Source organism: Protopterus annectens, chromosome 3.part1, assembly GCF_019279795.1.
Source record: "Protopterus annectens isolate FY-2018-M chromosome 3.part1, PAN1.0, whole genome shotgun sequence".
NCBI classification, from domain to species: Eukaryota; Metazoa; Chordata; order Ceratodontiformes; family Protopteridae; genus Protopterus; species Protopterus annectens.
Genome location: NC_056732.1, coordinates 182,769,458 through 182,786,881, shown reverse-complemented (window position 1 = coordinate 182,786,881; position 17,424 = coordinate 182,769,458). Strand labels below are relative to the sequence as shown.

Sequence of the window (17,424 nt, the reverse complement as noted above, 5' to 3'; positions counted from 1 at the left end):
AAAGAGGTTGATATAATTTACTGGATTGGTGGAGGTACACATAGACCAGTCAAGATTAAAGTCATCTGGGATTAATATTTCCTGATTGGATGTAGTACGTACAGCTAAGCAGATTTTCAGTTATAAGGCTGCTGTTTCCAGGGTGGAGGTATACAGCTATGATAATTTTGAACTTGTTTTTGTTAAGTTGAGGGTGTGAGACTAAGATTTCTGAATCAGTGGCTAAGGGTGAGGAAGCATCTAGTAGTTGCTGGGTAAAGTTGTTTTATATATGATTGCTAAGCCGCCACCATGCTTGTGTATTCTGTCCACTCTACTAATATTATAACCTTGAGACAAGAATTTGTTGTCTTCATTGTGGTTCTTTAGCCAAGTTTCAGTAAGTATTGCTATATCTGGAGAGTATAGTGACATGGTTACTTGGAATTCTGGTATTTTGTTTAGAATACTTCTGAGGTTAAGGTTTAAGACTAATAGGTCAGAGAAAGCATGTGTGAGAGAAGAGTTTACCAAGCCAGAGTTTTGTTCTTGACATGGTGTCTGTATCTGTGGGGCAGGGTCCGGATTTGGGTGAATGTCCCCAATGACAATAAGTAGAGCAGACTTAATTAAGAATATGTGTGAGAGTTTGATAGTGAGCTTGGAGTACTTGGGTTGAGTGTGTGGGGATATGTAAATGGAAGGGTATTTTAATGTGAATAGTTGGATGACTGTACTATTGAGCAGTTGTGGTGATATGCTGATTAATGTGAGCAGGTGTGGTGTTGCTGTGTTGAATGGAGTAGTGGACCTGTAAGTATACAGTACTTAGAGATTGTAAAAGGAGGTAAGGTGATAAGTGGTTGTGAGTAGGGTGGTTAATAGTGCAGTGATTAGTAGCAAGTTAAGAGCTGGAGGGGTAAATTTTTAATACAGAGTGCAGTATAATGTGGGTTTAGTTATTAGTATGGGTTAGTGTGGCATAATTGAAAAGAAAGTGGGAAAGATGGGAAGATTGGGATAGTATGTGAATATGGTTAGTGGCAGTGGTATAAGATGTATGTAATAGGTCAGTGATGGAGAGAGATATGGGTGAATGTTGGTAATTGGTGGGAAGGATAGATTTGATTGGGTTGGGTTGTAACTGGTTGATGGAGCAGAGGGTGTGGTCTAGTAAGTATAAATCTAATAGATTTGGGGGTGGGTGGGAATGAGAGTAGGGTACAGGAGCAGAGGGAACCCAAAGGGCAAATGTAGCAGGCCGGAGCCTGTCCACTGTAGCAGTGGTTGTAACCAAACAATCAGTAAGTAAATCAAAACTCTTTTGTTTTGATGAATGTAAAATTGGTCAATTAAGATTAAACCGTAAACAAGCCTCTGGAGGCAGGAATCACACAAAATGGACAAGAAATGCTCTTTAATGAATAAAAACAATTATAATAACAAAATCCAACAAGCGCTTTCATCTCTGACCATTCAGAGAAATTATCAAGATAAAATAACAGCCAGGAAGTATGCATTTAAATTGCACCACCTTACAACACCCAACCAATCAAAATCACTCAACCTGAATAACGAATGGAATAACTAAATGATTAAAAACAATTACTAAATACAATCATTCATACAAAATTATTCTAAAAAATTATATTATATATAAAATCTTTGTAGTGCCTTAAATTTTAAAAAGCATGCAAGAGACAAATGGTCATTAATTTTAGGCCACTGCATGGCATTAGTTCTTAATTGCCATAATTCTTCATGTATTTCCAACTGTAAGTGCGAAGGTCCACCCCGTGGATCAATTAATAATGATTCCACTATCATAAATCTAAAAGAGTGGCCTGAGAAACTACTACAATGTCTAGCTAAAGGATTAGTATTATTTTTAAGTCTTATGTCCCTCAAGTGCTCGTAAATTCAGTCCAAAGTAATCTGCTAATTGGTTTCTTTGATCAGAAACACTGAATATGTAACTCAAATTTACTATTAAATTAATGTAAATCTGTACTGCAGTGAAATCATTATCACTTTGTTGAGCTCCAGCATCTTAATCCACAGTAGCAATGAATCTAGCATTGACCACACAGTGGCTTAAAATACCACTCAGAGTGACACTTAGCAGTTTGCTCACACTGGATGAATAGGTTACACCAACTGCTAATAAGTAACAAGACATAAGGAAAGTTATCCAGGGTTAAAGCCTACCTGGCCCTTCTACTAACTCTAAGATTACATTGCTATTATCCTGTTCTTGACTTGTCCATGGCTATATCACATAAACTTATAGTGGTAGACAACTTAGACTAGGACAACTCTATAATAAGTGTTTCAGGTTTATCACTTATCCAGTTAGCCTAATTCCCACCACTCAGCGACCTCATAATAGCCTACAATCAGACAAAAAGTACACTCTGTTACTCAATTTTGCCTGTCTAGTGTTGCATCCAATATGTTCTTAATATATAATCAAACAATGTAGAAATTACAGCAAACTTAGTAATGTTATAGTATGCTGACAACATCTGCAAATAATGTGTGGTTTAACAAGTATAAAAATAAGTTTCAGGGATACTTCATTATATGTGAATACACATATACAGAGAACTGCTTATATTATACACATCGCCATACATAGCATCGGTTAATATAAGCCTCACCCTCCTTTTATGCAGAATTTTAATGGCTGTCTGTCATGAGATTACAACTCCGACCTCGTCATGGCTGAACAGACAAAAGCGTACTCCTTCCCTCCTCCCACACAGTTCTTCCAGCACTAGTAATCGGACTCAGGTTAGCTGGGTCATACTCATGGTGCCATCGATCTATGGCACTAAACCAGGTAACTAAGTTACAACTCTGGTTTCATGTTAGGTTGGAAACCGATCGCATATAAAATCACCCACAGATACCCTTCCTTGCATAGTGCACATGCTGACAAAATGCCAATCCCCACTCCAACACACGCACACACACAATAAGAACCCTGCCTGCTCATTTCCCACAAATTTCATACTGCTAACTGGACTCGGGTCACTCGGGTCACAGTCAAGGAACTACCCATCTGTGCGTGGAATCAGGCAGTTTCACAGACAGTGTAAAGGTTACAGTATGTTTGGTTAATGCCATATTATGTTGACAACGTCTGCAATAATGTGTGATTTCAGAATTATCAACAAAATGAGTTCTGTTTATTTATTTATTTGGAGTTTGTTTGCCAGGATGGTCCATTGAGTCAAGAAGAACTTGCTTTCAATGGAGTCCTGGGGAGAAAAGCTCCACAATAACAAAAGATATAAACAAGTAATTATATAACAGTAAATACATAAGTACAAATAAAAATCATAGTATTTAAAGTTCTAGAGATACTTTATCATATGTGCATAAGCATAAATAGAAGATATGTCTGAAGAACTTAAGATGAGTTGTTTTCCTACTGATAAACATTGTATATTTTTTCTTATAACAAATTATTCACACCATGACACTGGAACTATAGCATTACATGCACATATATTGAGAGGTATATTTTTTTATAAAAGGCTTTCAGTTTTTTCTTAATATTCTGTTATGCAAAGAAAGATTTTAAAACTGATAGTACTTAACTGAACATAGATTATTACACCGACTGACAGAACCATAACGTGTATAATCTGTATGGCAACATTTTAAAAATGGCAAGATTTTGAAACAGCGTTCGGGTCTTGCCATTTCAGAATCCGTGATACGTCTGCCCCCAGTGGTAGAACTGTTATAGTATTGCAGAAGCATGCTGTCTAAATTTCTCACTCAGATAAGACAGTCTCAGCCCTCAGTCATCCATTTGAAGAAGATAATACAACGCAAGCAATAACCACACGCGCACACACATAAGTAAATATCACACTTTTTAAATGTACTCCTTCTTATCGTATGGTTTTATAAATGGCTGATTTACTAATTCAACCCCGTGTCATTTCTCAGCAATCATTCTGTAGTCATTGGCAACCTCGTAGAAATAAATATGCCTTCCACTGAGGAGGAGGTAATATTACTACTCGGACATTTTGTTTACTTTGTACTGTACAAAGTATGAACTCTTCTGTATCATCAGCGATGAATGATAAAGTAGAACTGTATCACCAATATTAAGAGCTGTTTACTAGCCAGATCTCCACTGGTGTATGCTGTCATCTTGTGTTCCAAAGCAATCTGGTTTTAAAATGAATTTGCGGTTGTTCAGACTGCATACATAAGATAAAAATAATTAGACTTGTTCAATGTCTTATTTAATTTTGAGACAGAACGCACAACAAAACCACTGTTACCATACCAAACAAGCATATTTATTTGCCTTTCATAGTACATCATTCCTAAAATGTGTAAAAAAAACTTTTATACACATGAACATTGACTGTCTGGTATGTGCAGCAAACAGCAATTCATAACGGTGAGAGGTTGTAGTCCTGTGATGCTCCCCCCAACACACTTACACACGCGCGCGCGCGCACACACACACACACACACACACACACACACACACACACACACCTCTTAACTGTCCAGATTTTTGCCAAATGCCCACATTTTTGCCACATACGTTTGGTCTGTTCCTCATAAAATGTGTGGTTTTCTGGCAAATTGCCGAGGGTTGAACTCATTAAATATTGCAGGATAGTTCCATAATGCTGCGAAGTAAAACAAGGCAAGAAACGTAGAACTTAATATCACCAGACCTTTGCTGCATTCAAACAAATTATTTACATCAGTCAAAGGCATCCTAGATTTCTTATATAGAACGTAAGTAGCCAGAAAATTGTACTTTTTTATCTATAACTAAAGCAGAACACAGAATGACTATGATTCTCAGTAAACTTCGCGGTTAGTATTACTATTAATGTTATGGATACTTTATTGGACAACATAATCATAAAAATGTACCTAACAATAAAAGGCAGAATAAAGTTTCTGCTAATGTATTTGATATTCTACCTCTGATTAAAAATGGCCAAAACGTTATCTCCATCTGTCCCTCTCAGGCTTAACTCTAAAGACGGAAACCGTGATTTTCGTTAAAACAAAGGCTTGTGAAAAGCAGCCCAGTGTCAAACCCACAAAACATCAGTAAAGTTAAAATGTTGTGTGGGACACTTTTCAACGCCGGTGTTCCTCCAGTAAATGTAACGACTGAATGAATACATGAATGAAAAGCAAAATATAAGGTTTCACGAGTTTATTCAGCATTCTTGCGTAATTGTGAATGAGTGTGTGTGCGCGTGGGTGCCTGGGGGAGGGGGCTCTTATGCAGTCTGACACAATGACCTAGTCATCCTCACCAACAAAAAGAATAGCAGGGGCTGCACAAAGATAGATAAATGGACGGGCGTGATATCACCTTATCTTCACTCACTGATAAGACAAAACTAAGAAAGGGTTGTTGCCTTTGTACATGCTCACAGTGGGACATTGCTTACTAAAGTTAAATAAGTTTACAGGTCAAAGTACAGAGTCAACCAATGCAAAACACTTACGTGTACAGTTATACCAATCAAAAAAATCTGGATTCAGTATGTTTAAACTACCTTTTATTCTTTCGTTGTAAGTCTTGAGTTGTTTCAAAGACAGTATCACAGTTTCCTTAGAAACCCTAGAAAATACACTTTGTCATAAAAAAGCAACACACTTGCCGTCATCCGCCCCCGACACACACTGAGACAACTGCGACTCGGATTGTGTAATGCACTTACAAGGGTCCTGCACTTCTTTATCTAAATGCATTCCAAATTAACATGAAGTAAATGGAAACCTAAGCCACGTAGGGTTACCACCTGTCCCACTTTGCGAGGGACAGTCCCTCTTTGCGCAGTTGTGTCCTGATAAAAAATTGTAAAAATGGCAAATGTCCTGAGATTTTAGGACAAAATTATTTCCTATATTTTATGAAATAGTTGCATAAAACAGTTATTCTGTATCTGAAATACCTAAATGTTATAAGAAACAGAATAAGCAACTAAAATGCTACAAGAATAAGCTTTTATTTTGGCAAAAAAATAAGTTCTATCCTTTGTACTGGCTGGGGGTATGTGTCGGCCTGTAAAATCTGATGTCCGTACCAAAAATGTCCCACTTTGGCCTTTTGAAAAGGTGGCAACCCTAAAGCCACGTTACCCAAAACAACAAACAAAACTACAGCGAAATGCAGCAACTTATATTATTGAAAACTCAGTGTAAATTATTACCTGCCAATAAGCCCTGTAACATATACACCCTCATATTAATGAAATAACTGGGTTGAGCATTATGTTTTTATTTGCAGCCTCCTACATCCAGGTATTAGTATCACTGACACTCGCACCAAACTAGTTAGGATAGCCCGAATTTTTTGTTTCCATGTGCCGTTCGGCGTTGGTGCTTCTTCTGAGTTAGCCAATACCTCACTCCTCTCAACCTCTGATCATTCACATCATAGCAGTGACCTTAAAATCATAGCAGCCAGTGCATCAGAAAGAGAAGTATTTTCTTATTTTTCAAATTGTTTCCTGTATTAGACCCTATATAATAAAAGATGGGTAATCTTTGCTTAGACTGACTTTATTTATTTACTAAGATATGTATGTCCTCAGTGGATACTACCTGTCGCTCTTTACGAAGGACAATTTCTACTTGAGCAGCTATGTCCTCTGAAAGGGAGGAAAATGACAGATGTACAGAGTTTTTAGGGAAAAATATCTCTTAGGTTTCCTCTAATAATTGCAAAAAGCAGATATTATGTTACAGAAATACTTTCATATTATATGAAATTTTTACACCAGACCGATTTCATTTTGTGCAAAAGTGAAGTTCAGTCCTTGCAATGGTCGTAGATATTGTCCCTGCAGAATCTGGTGTTTTCAGGAATATCCAGTCTCTGTGTATTTAAAAAGGTGACAACCTTAATGTGAACATAACCACGTTTCGGTTAGTGACGACATCAGTAAATCTAGGAGGAGCAATGCAAAACATGATGGCCAAAATAACGCCCCCATACCACTATACCTAAATCAAAGCATTGGAATGGTATGCGCAAGGCTGGCTGCACTGGTATTAACTTATGAGTTGGGGAGGGGGCTACACATACACTCTCAGTGTTATGCCTAAATCATAGCAATGGTGAGGGATGCTCAACACCGGTTGCACTATGTTACCTTCCGAGCTGTGGGGGGGGGGGATAAACTCCTAGCGCTACGTGGAGAGGGATGCTCAGCACCTGCTGCACTCTTGACTTCTGAACTGGAGAGGTGGCTACACTCCTAACGCTATGTAGAGAGACATGTTTAACACTTGCTCACTCTGTTACATTCTGAGCTGGGGAGGGGGTATACTCTCAACGCACCAGACTGCTGTGCTGGACTTTGTTGCGCATTCCTCTCAAACGCAAGCTTATTGCGCCGCAAACCGAGGCAGGCAGTGAACAGACACAGCAACTTAAAGTATGATTAAAAAAATATTATTATATTAACATGAATATCAGCACATCTTTTGGGACTGTTGGTTTCTTAAAACAAATACCTTAAAATGGTTTAAGTCGAACAAACTCAAGGTTTTATTACTAGTTCCTTACTTAAAAAGCCCAGTGGACCGTCATTTCGGTCCCCTAAAGCACAGAATGACAATAGCCTGATAGCCTGAAACATAGCTCTTATTGCAACGGGTTTGGACAAAGCCACAAATAATGACGGGCAAAGAACCAAAATCTGGAAAATAGTTTAAATATTGATTTTACAAACTTAGAAATTTGATAAAAGAATAAGCTTTGCATTAGCGTGCATTTCTGAAGGATATGAGTTATGAAATTCAAATGTCTACTATTATTTAGTGCCTTTAGTTGTCAATATTTTGTCAGAAAAAAACACAAAGTTAGTGAGGCACAGACCAGAAATATGAGGCAAAACTCACGATGTTCTGCGGAAATCTGGACAGTTGAGATGCATGGCCTTAAGTTAAAGAACTTCGCTTTACTAGTCCAGTTTTACCCAAATGAGCGAACAACACAACACAAGTGAAACTCCACTTCTCTCTCTCTTTCATACCGAATCCTTAGTCCCTCAAGGCAACACAAGTAAGATTTGGGGTGCCTATTGCCTTCCTGCAGCCTTGACACCATATATTTAGTGATAATGAATCTTTGGACATGTGATGTCTAGAAATCAGTAATTTTATCAGGTCTTGGGGGATATACTTGCCTATGAGAAACATGGTTAAATCTGTTGATGAAAATCATAGTGCGCTATGCCTGAATCATTGGAGATAGAAGGTATGATCGTACTACATGACTATTTGTTAAGAAGACTAATTGCTAACATGTCAATGACTTGATTAGTCTCGCTACATGAAATAGCGTACCTCTCAATCAGATTTCCGCAGAATGTCCAGATTTTTACCTGGTATTTTTAGTCTGCTCCTCATAAAAAATGTGTTTTTCTGACAAATCACCGAGGACTGAAGCCACTAACAACACAAAATTGTGTTATTGACGTTATATCCTTCAGAAGATACATACTAACACAAGCCATGTTATTCTAGCAATTTTCTAAAATTATACGAGCAATATTTAAAATCTGCCCCTATTTCTGGGCCTTTGTCCCCACATTATTTAGGCTTTGTCCCGTTTTCTTGCACCAAGAGGTTGTGAGGTATAGTTTAGCACTACGTTCCAGCTCTATGCAACATCAGGAACTTCAGCCAGTACTCAAGCCCCTTTGGCCAACACCTGAAAAGTGCGCCCCCCCCCCCCCCAATTACGTAAGGAAATAAGTACTTCACTAACTACGGTGCTTTCCATCTCAACATTACCCCCTTTAAAGCACACAACAATGGATCACGTCATAAGATACAATGACAAAGCTAGTATGCCAGGCTGGCCGCTCTCTGAATACACTTGTTTACTTAAGGGCTAGCATCTCCACCACCAAAAAGATGCAAACACCTTTCACCATTTCAAAAGTAAATGTGAAAAATAAAAATGCTGCTTCAATTGTTCCGCCATTTTTGAAACGCAACCGCAGAACATTTATTGTTGCCTGAACCCAGCTTTCTGATAGCTCCCTTGATTACCCTGACAACCGAAAAACGTGAACGGCGCACACCCTCATCACGTGCATAAGTAACAGACAAGTTCGCACTGCTTTTAATTAATTACAGTGAGGTATTGATAAAAAAAGTTTTACCTCCTTTGTTCTGTTTTATTAAAGATAAACTAATGAAGGCGGAGGTGAAGCATAACTTGTATCATTGGCACCTTAGGAATTAAGCCAACCCATCACCGGGACCCTAAAGGAATAGTATTGTACGGCTCATGGTATATTTTTGAAGTAAAAAAGAAATATAGTTTGTGTCAGACAAGAAACTCTTTTTACATGCTCTTTCGATATGTGGCATTTTTTCAAAATCTGTCCATAAATTATAAACCGCATTCACAGTAAGGATAGACTTCTTTCACACAGTTTTTGAGACTTGGAGATGCGGTATGAATGACTACCAGGCAGCCATAACGGAAACATTGAGACTCTGATATGGTTAGGCAAACACCGCCATCTGTCTTACAAAGAAATGTATTTATTTGTGGCTATCTGAAATCACATACACTGTTATTAAAATAAGAATTAATAAAAAGATGGCTGATTAGAGGAATTCCATATTCATTATTTTAAGATACTCCAAGTACTTTTGACCTTGCAAATAGATTTTATCAAGTGACCATAGATTGCAAAGCGTGTCGAGTCCCTTAAGATAAAGAAACCAGTTGTATCTGTTAATAACTGCTTATCGCAATAACTGGTTATTGCCCTTGCCATCCATGAGTACAACCATACCACTAGAAATAACTGATGTTATTTGTTCCAGATTAATAACTGTTGATGTCCGCTTAAATGTAAAAACAATTAAGGTAAAGATAAACGGAAGGTTAAAGAGGAACGTCTGCAGGTTTGAGCGCAGGGAATGCAAAAGACCTGCTGGAGCTTACGTCTGTGTGTATTTAGGGTCACAGTACACTTCACAGTGGTTAATTAAAACGGCAACCATTTAGTAAGTGTAAAATGCCAATTGTATTTTGGTTTCTGTTTGGCAAACGGTTTTAAATTGTCTTCAGTTTAGCTCAGAAATAGATAGCGTATGAGATCGCCTTCCCCGCTTAAGGATCCGGAGATGGCAGAAATCTGACATACCACAGCCCTGTAGGTACTACTGGTTTTGCCTGGAAACAACACCGACAACGTTCTGACCGACCTGGATTGAGAGCCTGCACAACTCCACTAATGTGGCGCGCAGGCCCCGCCCACCCCCTCCACGCGCACCCCACTGCGTGTGCCAGATGTGGGCACTTACTTAGTCGCCTGTGCCTTATCACTTGCACGCCTGTGTCAAGCCGCTAGCACGTCTGCGCCTTATCACTTCTCCATCAGTTTATAGCCTACAGAGGCGTTCCCGCTTTCGTCCAATCTTCTTACTTCTGTAAACTGACAAGGACCATCCAGAGGAGGATTTCAAGTCAGTATCCATTTTTTAAATGAAACTAACCAAAGCCTTCTAAGCTGCAACAGCAGTCGAAGGGTCTCCCGGAGGAAAGTTACAGTACTAAAGAATGTAGGATTGTTGTTCTTGCACTTGTGTGTGGCTTGTTGTTGATTTCTTTTCCACTTTAATCCCATCTGCTCTTTTGCTGTTCGCTATTACCCTAAAGATCGGATATTGTATAACTGATCAAATATTAACTGTCTGTATATATATATATATATATATATATATATATATATATATATAAACTTTCTGCAGGAAGGACCCTAATTCTGTTAGGTGTCAAAGAAATTTTTGGAAGCTAGAGGATTATATGCTTTTTTCTGTTGCCTTCAACTTTTAGGAATAACTCATCTCTGGAGTTTTAAAACGGGAAGAAGTGTGGGAACAGCGAAAGGAAGCCCAAAGTAAATGACAGGATGCAGACAACTTAATACATAAGGAGCTGTGTGAGTGCATATAAGAACACTTGGAATTTGGACTCTGCTTCTGCACATTTTTTTTTTATTTTGCATTTTCTGAAACCAGTTGGGAAACACTAATCAATGGAGGGTTTTAATATGCGGAAGTTTGGCTATTACGTTTTATTGTTGCTGTGTTCCACTGGCATGGTTATAGCTTTGGCTAAGGATTCCAAACAAAGTAAGTGAAGCTGTCTTGGAAATGTTTTGTAAACAGAAATATTAGCCTTTGTGAATAAAAGAAGTAGACAGCGAAATAAGGGCATGCATGTTATCCTTAGCCCCCTCTTGAGCACCAACTGTTCAAACTGTCTTGAATAGCGAAGTAAACATTTTGTGTTATTTTGTTCAAGAAGGTGGGTGTAGAAAATATTGTGCTGTTTGTCTCAATATAGTTAATCTTTGTTACACCAGCGAGGGTACATCGTTCATCTGGATTTTCCCAAACCACAAAAACTAAAAATCAAAACATTTGACTCTGTAAAATATCCATGATGAGATAGCTTATATTTGCAGCCTTCATTGTGTTTCCTTTCTCACATCCACTGACTTGTGTGTCTCCGTGCCAGTTGTAAGGCTGACACTTGTTATCGGTGAACATATCACTGACAGGGCTGTGGCAGGATTACAGTCTGTGTGTTGTGCATTTGATTCCTAGCACCTCAGCTTTGTCATTAATCCTACGGATGTTATATTTTACCCATAGACTGAAGAACCCCCCACCCTCTTCGTGGTTCTTTGTAAAACAGTCAGAATTATTATCCACTGAAAATGCACTATAATTTCGCAACACTAGCGTGTTCGGTTTAGTCCTCCACAGCCAACATTAAGGTCTCACTTGTTACCCCACCCAAGACCCGAGCAGCAGGTCAGCTGTTGCTGCCAACGTCTTCCTCGCTGACATTTTCCTAGAGTGCTTTCATTCTGACAGCTGGCACAGATGAGCCTAGTGGCTTCTGAACTGCTACCTTATTGTATATATTGTAAGGGACTGTACCACCATAAGTGGACGTCGAGTTTCCAACCTGATGAAGAGGTAAAACAAATAAACAAAGCAGTACTCACTGTTTACAGCAGCAAGGTAAATGTAAAAAACATAAAAAAAAATCTGCGCCTGAGGTTTTAATTAGTAACTGAAATAATTTCCAGGTTTTGTACTTGACCGGCCATGTTTCACATTTATGCCATTTTTACCACAGTTTAGACCAGTACAAACGTTCTGCCTAACTAGGAAAGTGTATTCCAATACACTTCGGCAAGAGAACCTGGAAGGTGTGTTTGCAAAAGCTGCTGTCATTAAAGGCCTTTTGTAGAGCAGATGTACTAAATAAATATTATACCAGTTATGGTATTTCCCTCCTTACACCACTACCAACACCGCCAAGTATTTTATCTTTCCATTAGGGTGAATTAATTACGAAGTTAAGTGAAACTGCCTTTGTCCAGCCACAGACCAGGGTAAGAATTGAAGGTTCGCGTATTGTAACAGCTGCGGGTACTGTGAACAAAAATTATGTTTTGGACTAATTGAGTTCACTTCACTAGAGCGTACTTCCTTCCCTCTGTTCCATCTTCAAGGGAAAGACTCCCATTTCACCTACTCCCATCTCCCCAAATACGGGGAGATGACACCCCGACCCCATGTACAAAATGGGGAAGGGGGTATGCTGATACAGACACGCAGAGATGCTATTTTGGTGGCTCGCTTTTGTGGCAGGTACTCTGCTGCATTTTACCAACTTGTCTGCGAATTTTGTTATGTATATTTCAAAGGGGTTGGCGTTTTAAAACTATTTTTTTTCCAGGAATGTTCTTACATCCAGTGGACATTTGGTCTCATGAATATGCCATTTGTATCACCTCTTGCTGTCACTCAGACAAAAGAGTGGCAATGAAGACGCTGCGTACTGTGTAAAGAAGTGCTGCTCAATGAATAGATAGATAGATAGATAGATAGACAGACAGACAGATATAGATATATACAGACACGTGCACACACCGTATACATTCACCAGAAGAATTGAAATTGGATAAACATGGCATCCTAGAAATACTAATGCATTTTTATTTGTTCACAAACATAATTGAAAATGTAATGTAATCTTTTGTTTGTAGCAGAAATACTAAACAACACACTCACTGCTGAATCTTCCCAGCTGTGGTGGGCTTTGTATTGCCGGTATCCCTTTTGCCTCCAGCCTGTCACAGCCAGTCATTGTTGAATCAGTCCATGTCAAGCTAATTTAATGGATCCCACTCGTTAGGAGCTGTTCCCCTTAATCAGCAGATGCTGAAGAGATGCAAGGATTCCCAGTATCCCACCGCATTATCTTTTGCCTACGGTTGGCAAGCGATGAGGCAGACGGGGTCATTGGGGTGAAAGAGAAAGAATGGACATCTTGGTGTTTTCTTAAGACTGACCCTGTCAACTGGCTTCAATGGGGTCCTGTTTTATTTCAGCAGTGTAACAGATGCTAGCCTAAATACCAGACTGTGTCTGATAAGAGTATTCCAGCTTTCCAGAATCATTTTTTCTTTAAAACCGTTAATGATAAACTGAATTCAGTTTATGGTCGTGCAATTGTTATTTCCACACACTTGATGTATTAATAAAGTACTGTTTTTTTAAACAGTGGTCAAAAGCACAACAGCAGCAATATTATGATATTTTAAACTCTCCTGAGGTAGCTGCAAAAGTCCCCTATCGGGAAATGAACAGTTGTCCTTCTTTTCTAAAGCACTCATTTCTTTCTATTAGTCTGGATTGTAGATTGTTGCTCAAACTGTTTTGGTTAGGCTGCAGCAATAAAGTGCAAAAGTGGACAGGCAAGACAAAAGACTGTTTATTTTTCTTTCTGTCACTGAAACTATCGGACGCATGGGAAGTTTTACAGTGCACCTAAAACGGTCTGCTTTCCCATGAAATGTCAGCCTTTATGTAGTAGTGCACTTACTAGCTAAGAGATGTAATTTTATTTTAGGTGCTGGTTTCTTCCCCTAATATATGCAAATATATGGCTTCTAGTTTATTAAAAACAGCACTTTCCAACTAAAGGTCTTGCTAACACAGCACCCTAGCCTGTATACGTACTAGAAACACCTAAAGCGATTTGTTTTTCAGAAAATGGCTTTTATTTATTAATTTATGTGCACAGGGTTAGGTGCTGTAATGCTTCCAGCAACTAGAAACGCGTAACTATGACAACTACCCAAGCATCTTCTTGAGAAGATTAACCTATAGTTTTTTTCGAGTTTATTAAGCTAAGATGCTTTTTTTTTTGGGGGGGGGGGGGTGCAAGACAAAAAAAAACCGTCAATAAAGCGCATGTTGCTAAACGTGTAGGTCATATATGTACTTTTGCTGCTGAATTGGCTGGGTGATTATGTAAGTGGGTTTACTTGTTTTAATTCAGGCACTATGTAAATGCAGTCATTAATTTCTCCATCTATCCTGGCATTTGTGTCTTGTGGACATTCTGGCCAGAGAGGTCAAACCACTTTTCCTTTTCTTTACATATCTTTACTCCTGTTAAGATTAGTTTACTATATGCCCATGGGAAGTTTATAGGATTGTTCTGCGATCAAAATGCGGGTTAAAGTGTGCATTCAGTGCATCTTATCATTTGATCATCTGGACATCTGTTTTAAAATACGTGCTGGCAATTTTTACTTATTTATGTTATTTATTTATTTAATTATTGTGCTGAGGCGAGTTAGACTATAGATAAGCAGCGACTAGCTGTTTGAATTGGTTATCGACTACTAGTGAAAGAAACCAAGTAGCCATATAGAGTTGTTTCCTCGGAGAACAACTCAGGAGTAGGAATGAAACAACTGCAACTCTTTTGTTTCTGTTAGTGAGGGTGTGGGGTTTTCACGGGTATTGTACACCCGCAGGTTATTGTAACCGGCTCCTTGATCTCCTCAATCTGCCCGCTTGAGGTGGTGTGGGATTGATATATACTCTTTAACCAAATTGTGTATTGCCCAATATTAAACAGGGAAAGGATGGGGCTTGAGATATGACTACAAACCTAAAATGACTCCCAAGAACGTCACCTTGTTGCAGAGATGGGTGAGACGGCCCACCTTCGGGTAACAACGGAATAGTTTTTGAAATCGTTTAAAGATTCCCCCAAACAAGGAAACCAATGTCAATGTCATCTATGTCCTAGATGAAACAGTTTTACTTGCCTTAGAAGATTCCTCTTTCCTTTGATTAGACAGGACAGGATCATATAAAGATCCCACAGAATTTCAGGTCAGACAAATTTTCACATTAGCACATGTTTAAAATGTTGCTTGTAGGGTCGTGTATTGCCAGCACATGAAGAGAGGGGTATAGCCAGAAATGTCGGATGTGTAAACAAAATTCCTACAGGGCTGTCCTTGCAATACTGCCGCTTCTTCTCCTGTTGCAAATAGTCTATGTAACTAAATATGCAGAAAACAAATCCTAGTAGAAGAATCATTTAATTAGACAGCTAATGATACAAGAAGTCTACATTACCATGGACAAATGTAACCTACTGTCAGACTCATTCATATGTTTTTTTTTCTTTATGTGTTTTAAAATTATGCACTTCCTGACTTGTATGTACATGTATAGTGCTGTTCCATCAAAAAACAATCACAGACTTTGGATACCAGGTTTATGTATGGGTACACTCCTGCACTTGGTTAATTCTTAAACAGCGACCCTGCATTTTAGTGTACTGTTGCTTTGCTCAGACCAGACTGCTTGTTGTCATCCCATATGTTTGTAGTAAACTTGTCTTAAATACATCTGCCAAAATTCACACCTGAACCCCATCGACTAAAGTTATTGTAAAACAGAGGTTATTATATATAGCCAACAGTAGATAGATGACCAAAGTGTTAATGTAACACGTATTTCTGTATTTCTTGTAGGTTCTTGTGGGGGTAATATAGAAGTCAAATCCCCAGGGTATCTCACCTCTCCGGGTTATCCTATTACCTATTTTTCGAGCCAGAAATGTTTCTGGTTAATTCAAGCTGCTGAAAGTTATCAGAAGATTTTGCTCAACTTTAATCCTCATTTTGACCTGGAGGACAGAGATTGCAAGTAAGAAGCATTACTTTTATCTGTCTATTGTGACGTTTGGTGCCATCTAGTGGAAAATTAGTAATGACCTGCTTTTGCGGTGTTAACCCCTTGTTTTGTGGCAAGTAAATGTAAGATCATAACACTGTAAAGGCTCATCGCTTGTTGGTTAGCCGTTGTTATTTTATAATCAGGTATTTAACGTTTGTAATCTTACTATATGTGCATATTGTCATCGAAACAAAATTCACGTTGCTGCCTTTGTCACGAGTGAATAAAGTGCGCAGAGAAAATTATTTCATAAAGAAATCAACGGAGAATCCAGTAAAAAGAGAAATGTATACTACACAGTCCTTTGGACTGGATAAGATAGTCTGTTCCTGTCTGGTGTAATTAAGAAGTGTACGAGGACAGTAGCTGCTTTCAGCAATGTTTACTTTTAACTGCATTTTTTTTCTATGCTTGATTTTGCTTTTTATTTCAGTCTTAGAAAATTCTGGCAATAGAAAACAAGATGCAGTTTTTTAAACAACGGTGGGGGGATAAACTTAGGGGGCTGTAGCATTTTGGGTGACTTCCTGCTCGGAAGCTTATAGCAGTCAATGTTTCCTGAAGAATTTGCTCAAACCACACTATTGCTGGGGCACATGTATGAAGTGGGTACACAAATATGTTGGCAAGCTTGAATCCATCCATCCGCGACCCCTTCCCCCAATTTTTGTACATGGAGTCAAATATTCCGTTTTCATTGCACGACTTAACATGGTTAACGAAAGAAAACCAGACAAAATGAAGGATATCACGTACAAATCAAATATTTCTAGATGAATGGAAAGTCTGTTTTGAGGAAGCAGAGACTTTGTAGATGGTGACACAGGCATTAATTACCTTGCTTGCCTAAAGTGAAACTGCATTTAGAACCATGTGTTGTCAATGAGATTCAGTTGGTCATCAAATAGTATTTCTACATGGTATCATTCTTAAAATGTACTGCAAATGAAGGATTTCTGAAATTCCAATGTGGTGTTGCATTTTCATAATGTGAAGTTTGGATAAATTAATTACCTTCTCAAGACGTGCAGTTTTGTAGGAAGGACAATGACTGTGAATGCTGAGCTGACAGACACCATCAGTATATAGAACAATCAATTATTTTAGGGTAATCTCTAGTTGAAATCAGTAAATGTCTAATGTGCATGTTATATGTTGTACTGAGCAAATAATATTAATTTTTAACTCATGATTTAAATTTTCAAGAGCTCAAGTTTCTCTTTTCATTGTTATTGGAGCAGTTAAACAAAAACTAATGAAAATACTCAAACACAAATATTTATTGTCAGTATCATATTACTCCAGTGTTCCTTGTGTTTTCCTGCTTGTTGCTGA

At 38.4% G+C, this 17,424-nt stretch overlaps 1 protein-coding gene across 1 annotated transcript in view; it reads left to right on the top strand.

Annotated features, from left to right (window-relative positions):
- Nucleotides 1-10,350: 10,350 nt before the first annotated feature.
- Nucleotides 10,351-17,424, top strand: part of NRP1 (neuropilin 1) — a 500,773-nt gene continuing 493,699 nt past the window's right edge. The window contains exons 1-2 of the mRNA XM_044066709.1: nucleotides 10,351-11,154; nucleotides 15,885-16,059. Of these exons, the coding sequence (XP_043922644.1) occupies nucleotides 11,058-11,154; nucleotides 15,885-16,059 (272 nt within the window). The 5' untranslated portion in view covers nucleotides 10,351-11,057. The remainder of the gene's footprint in view (nucleotides 11,155-15,884; nucleotides 16,060-17,424) is intronic.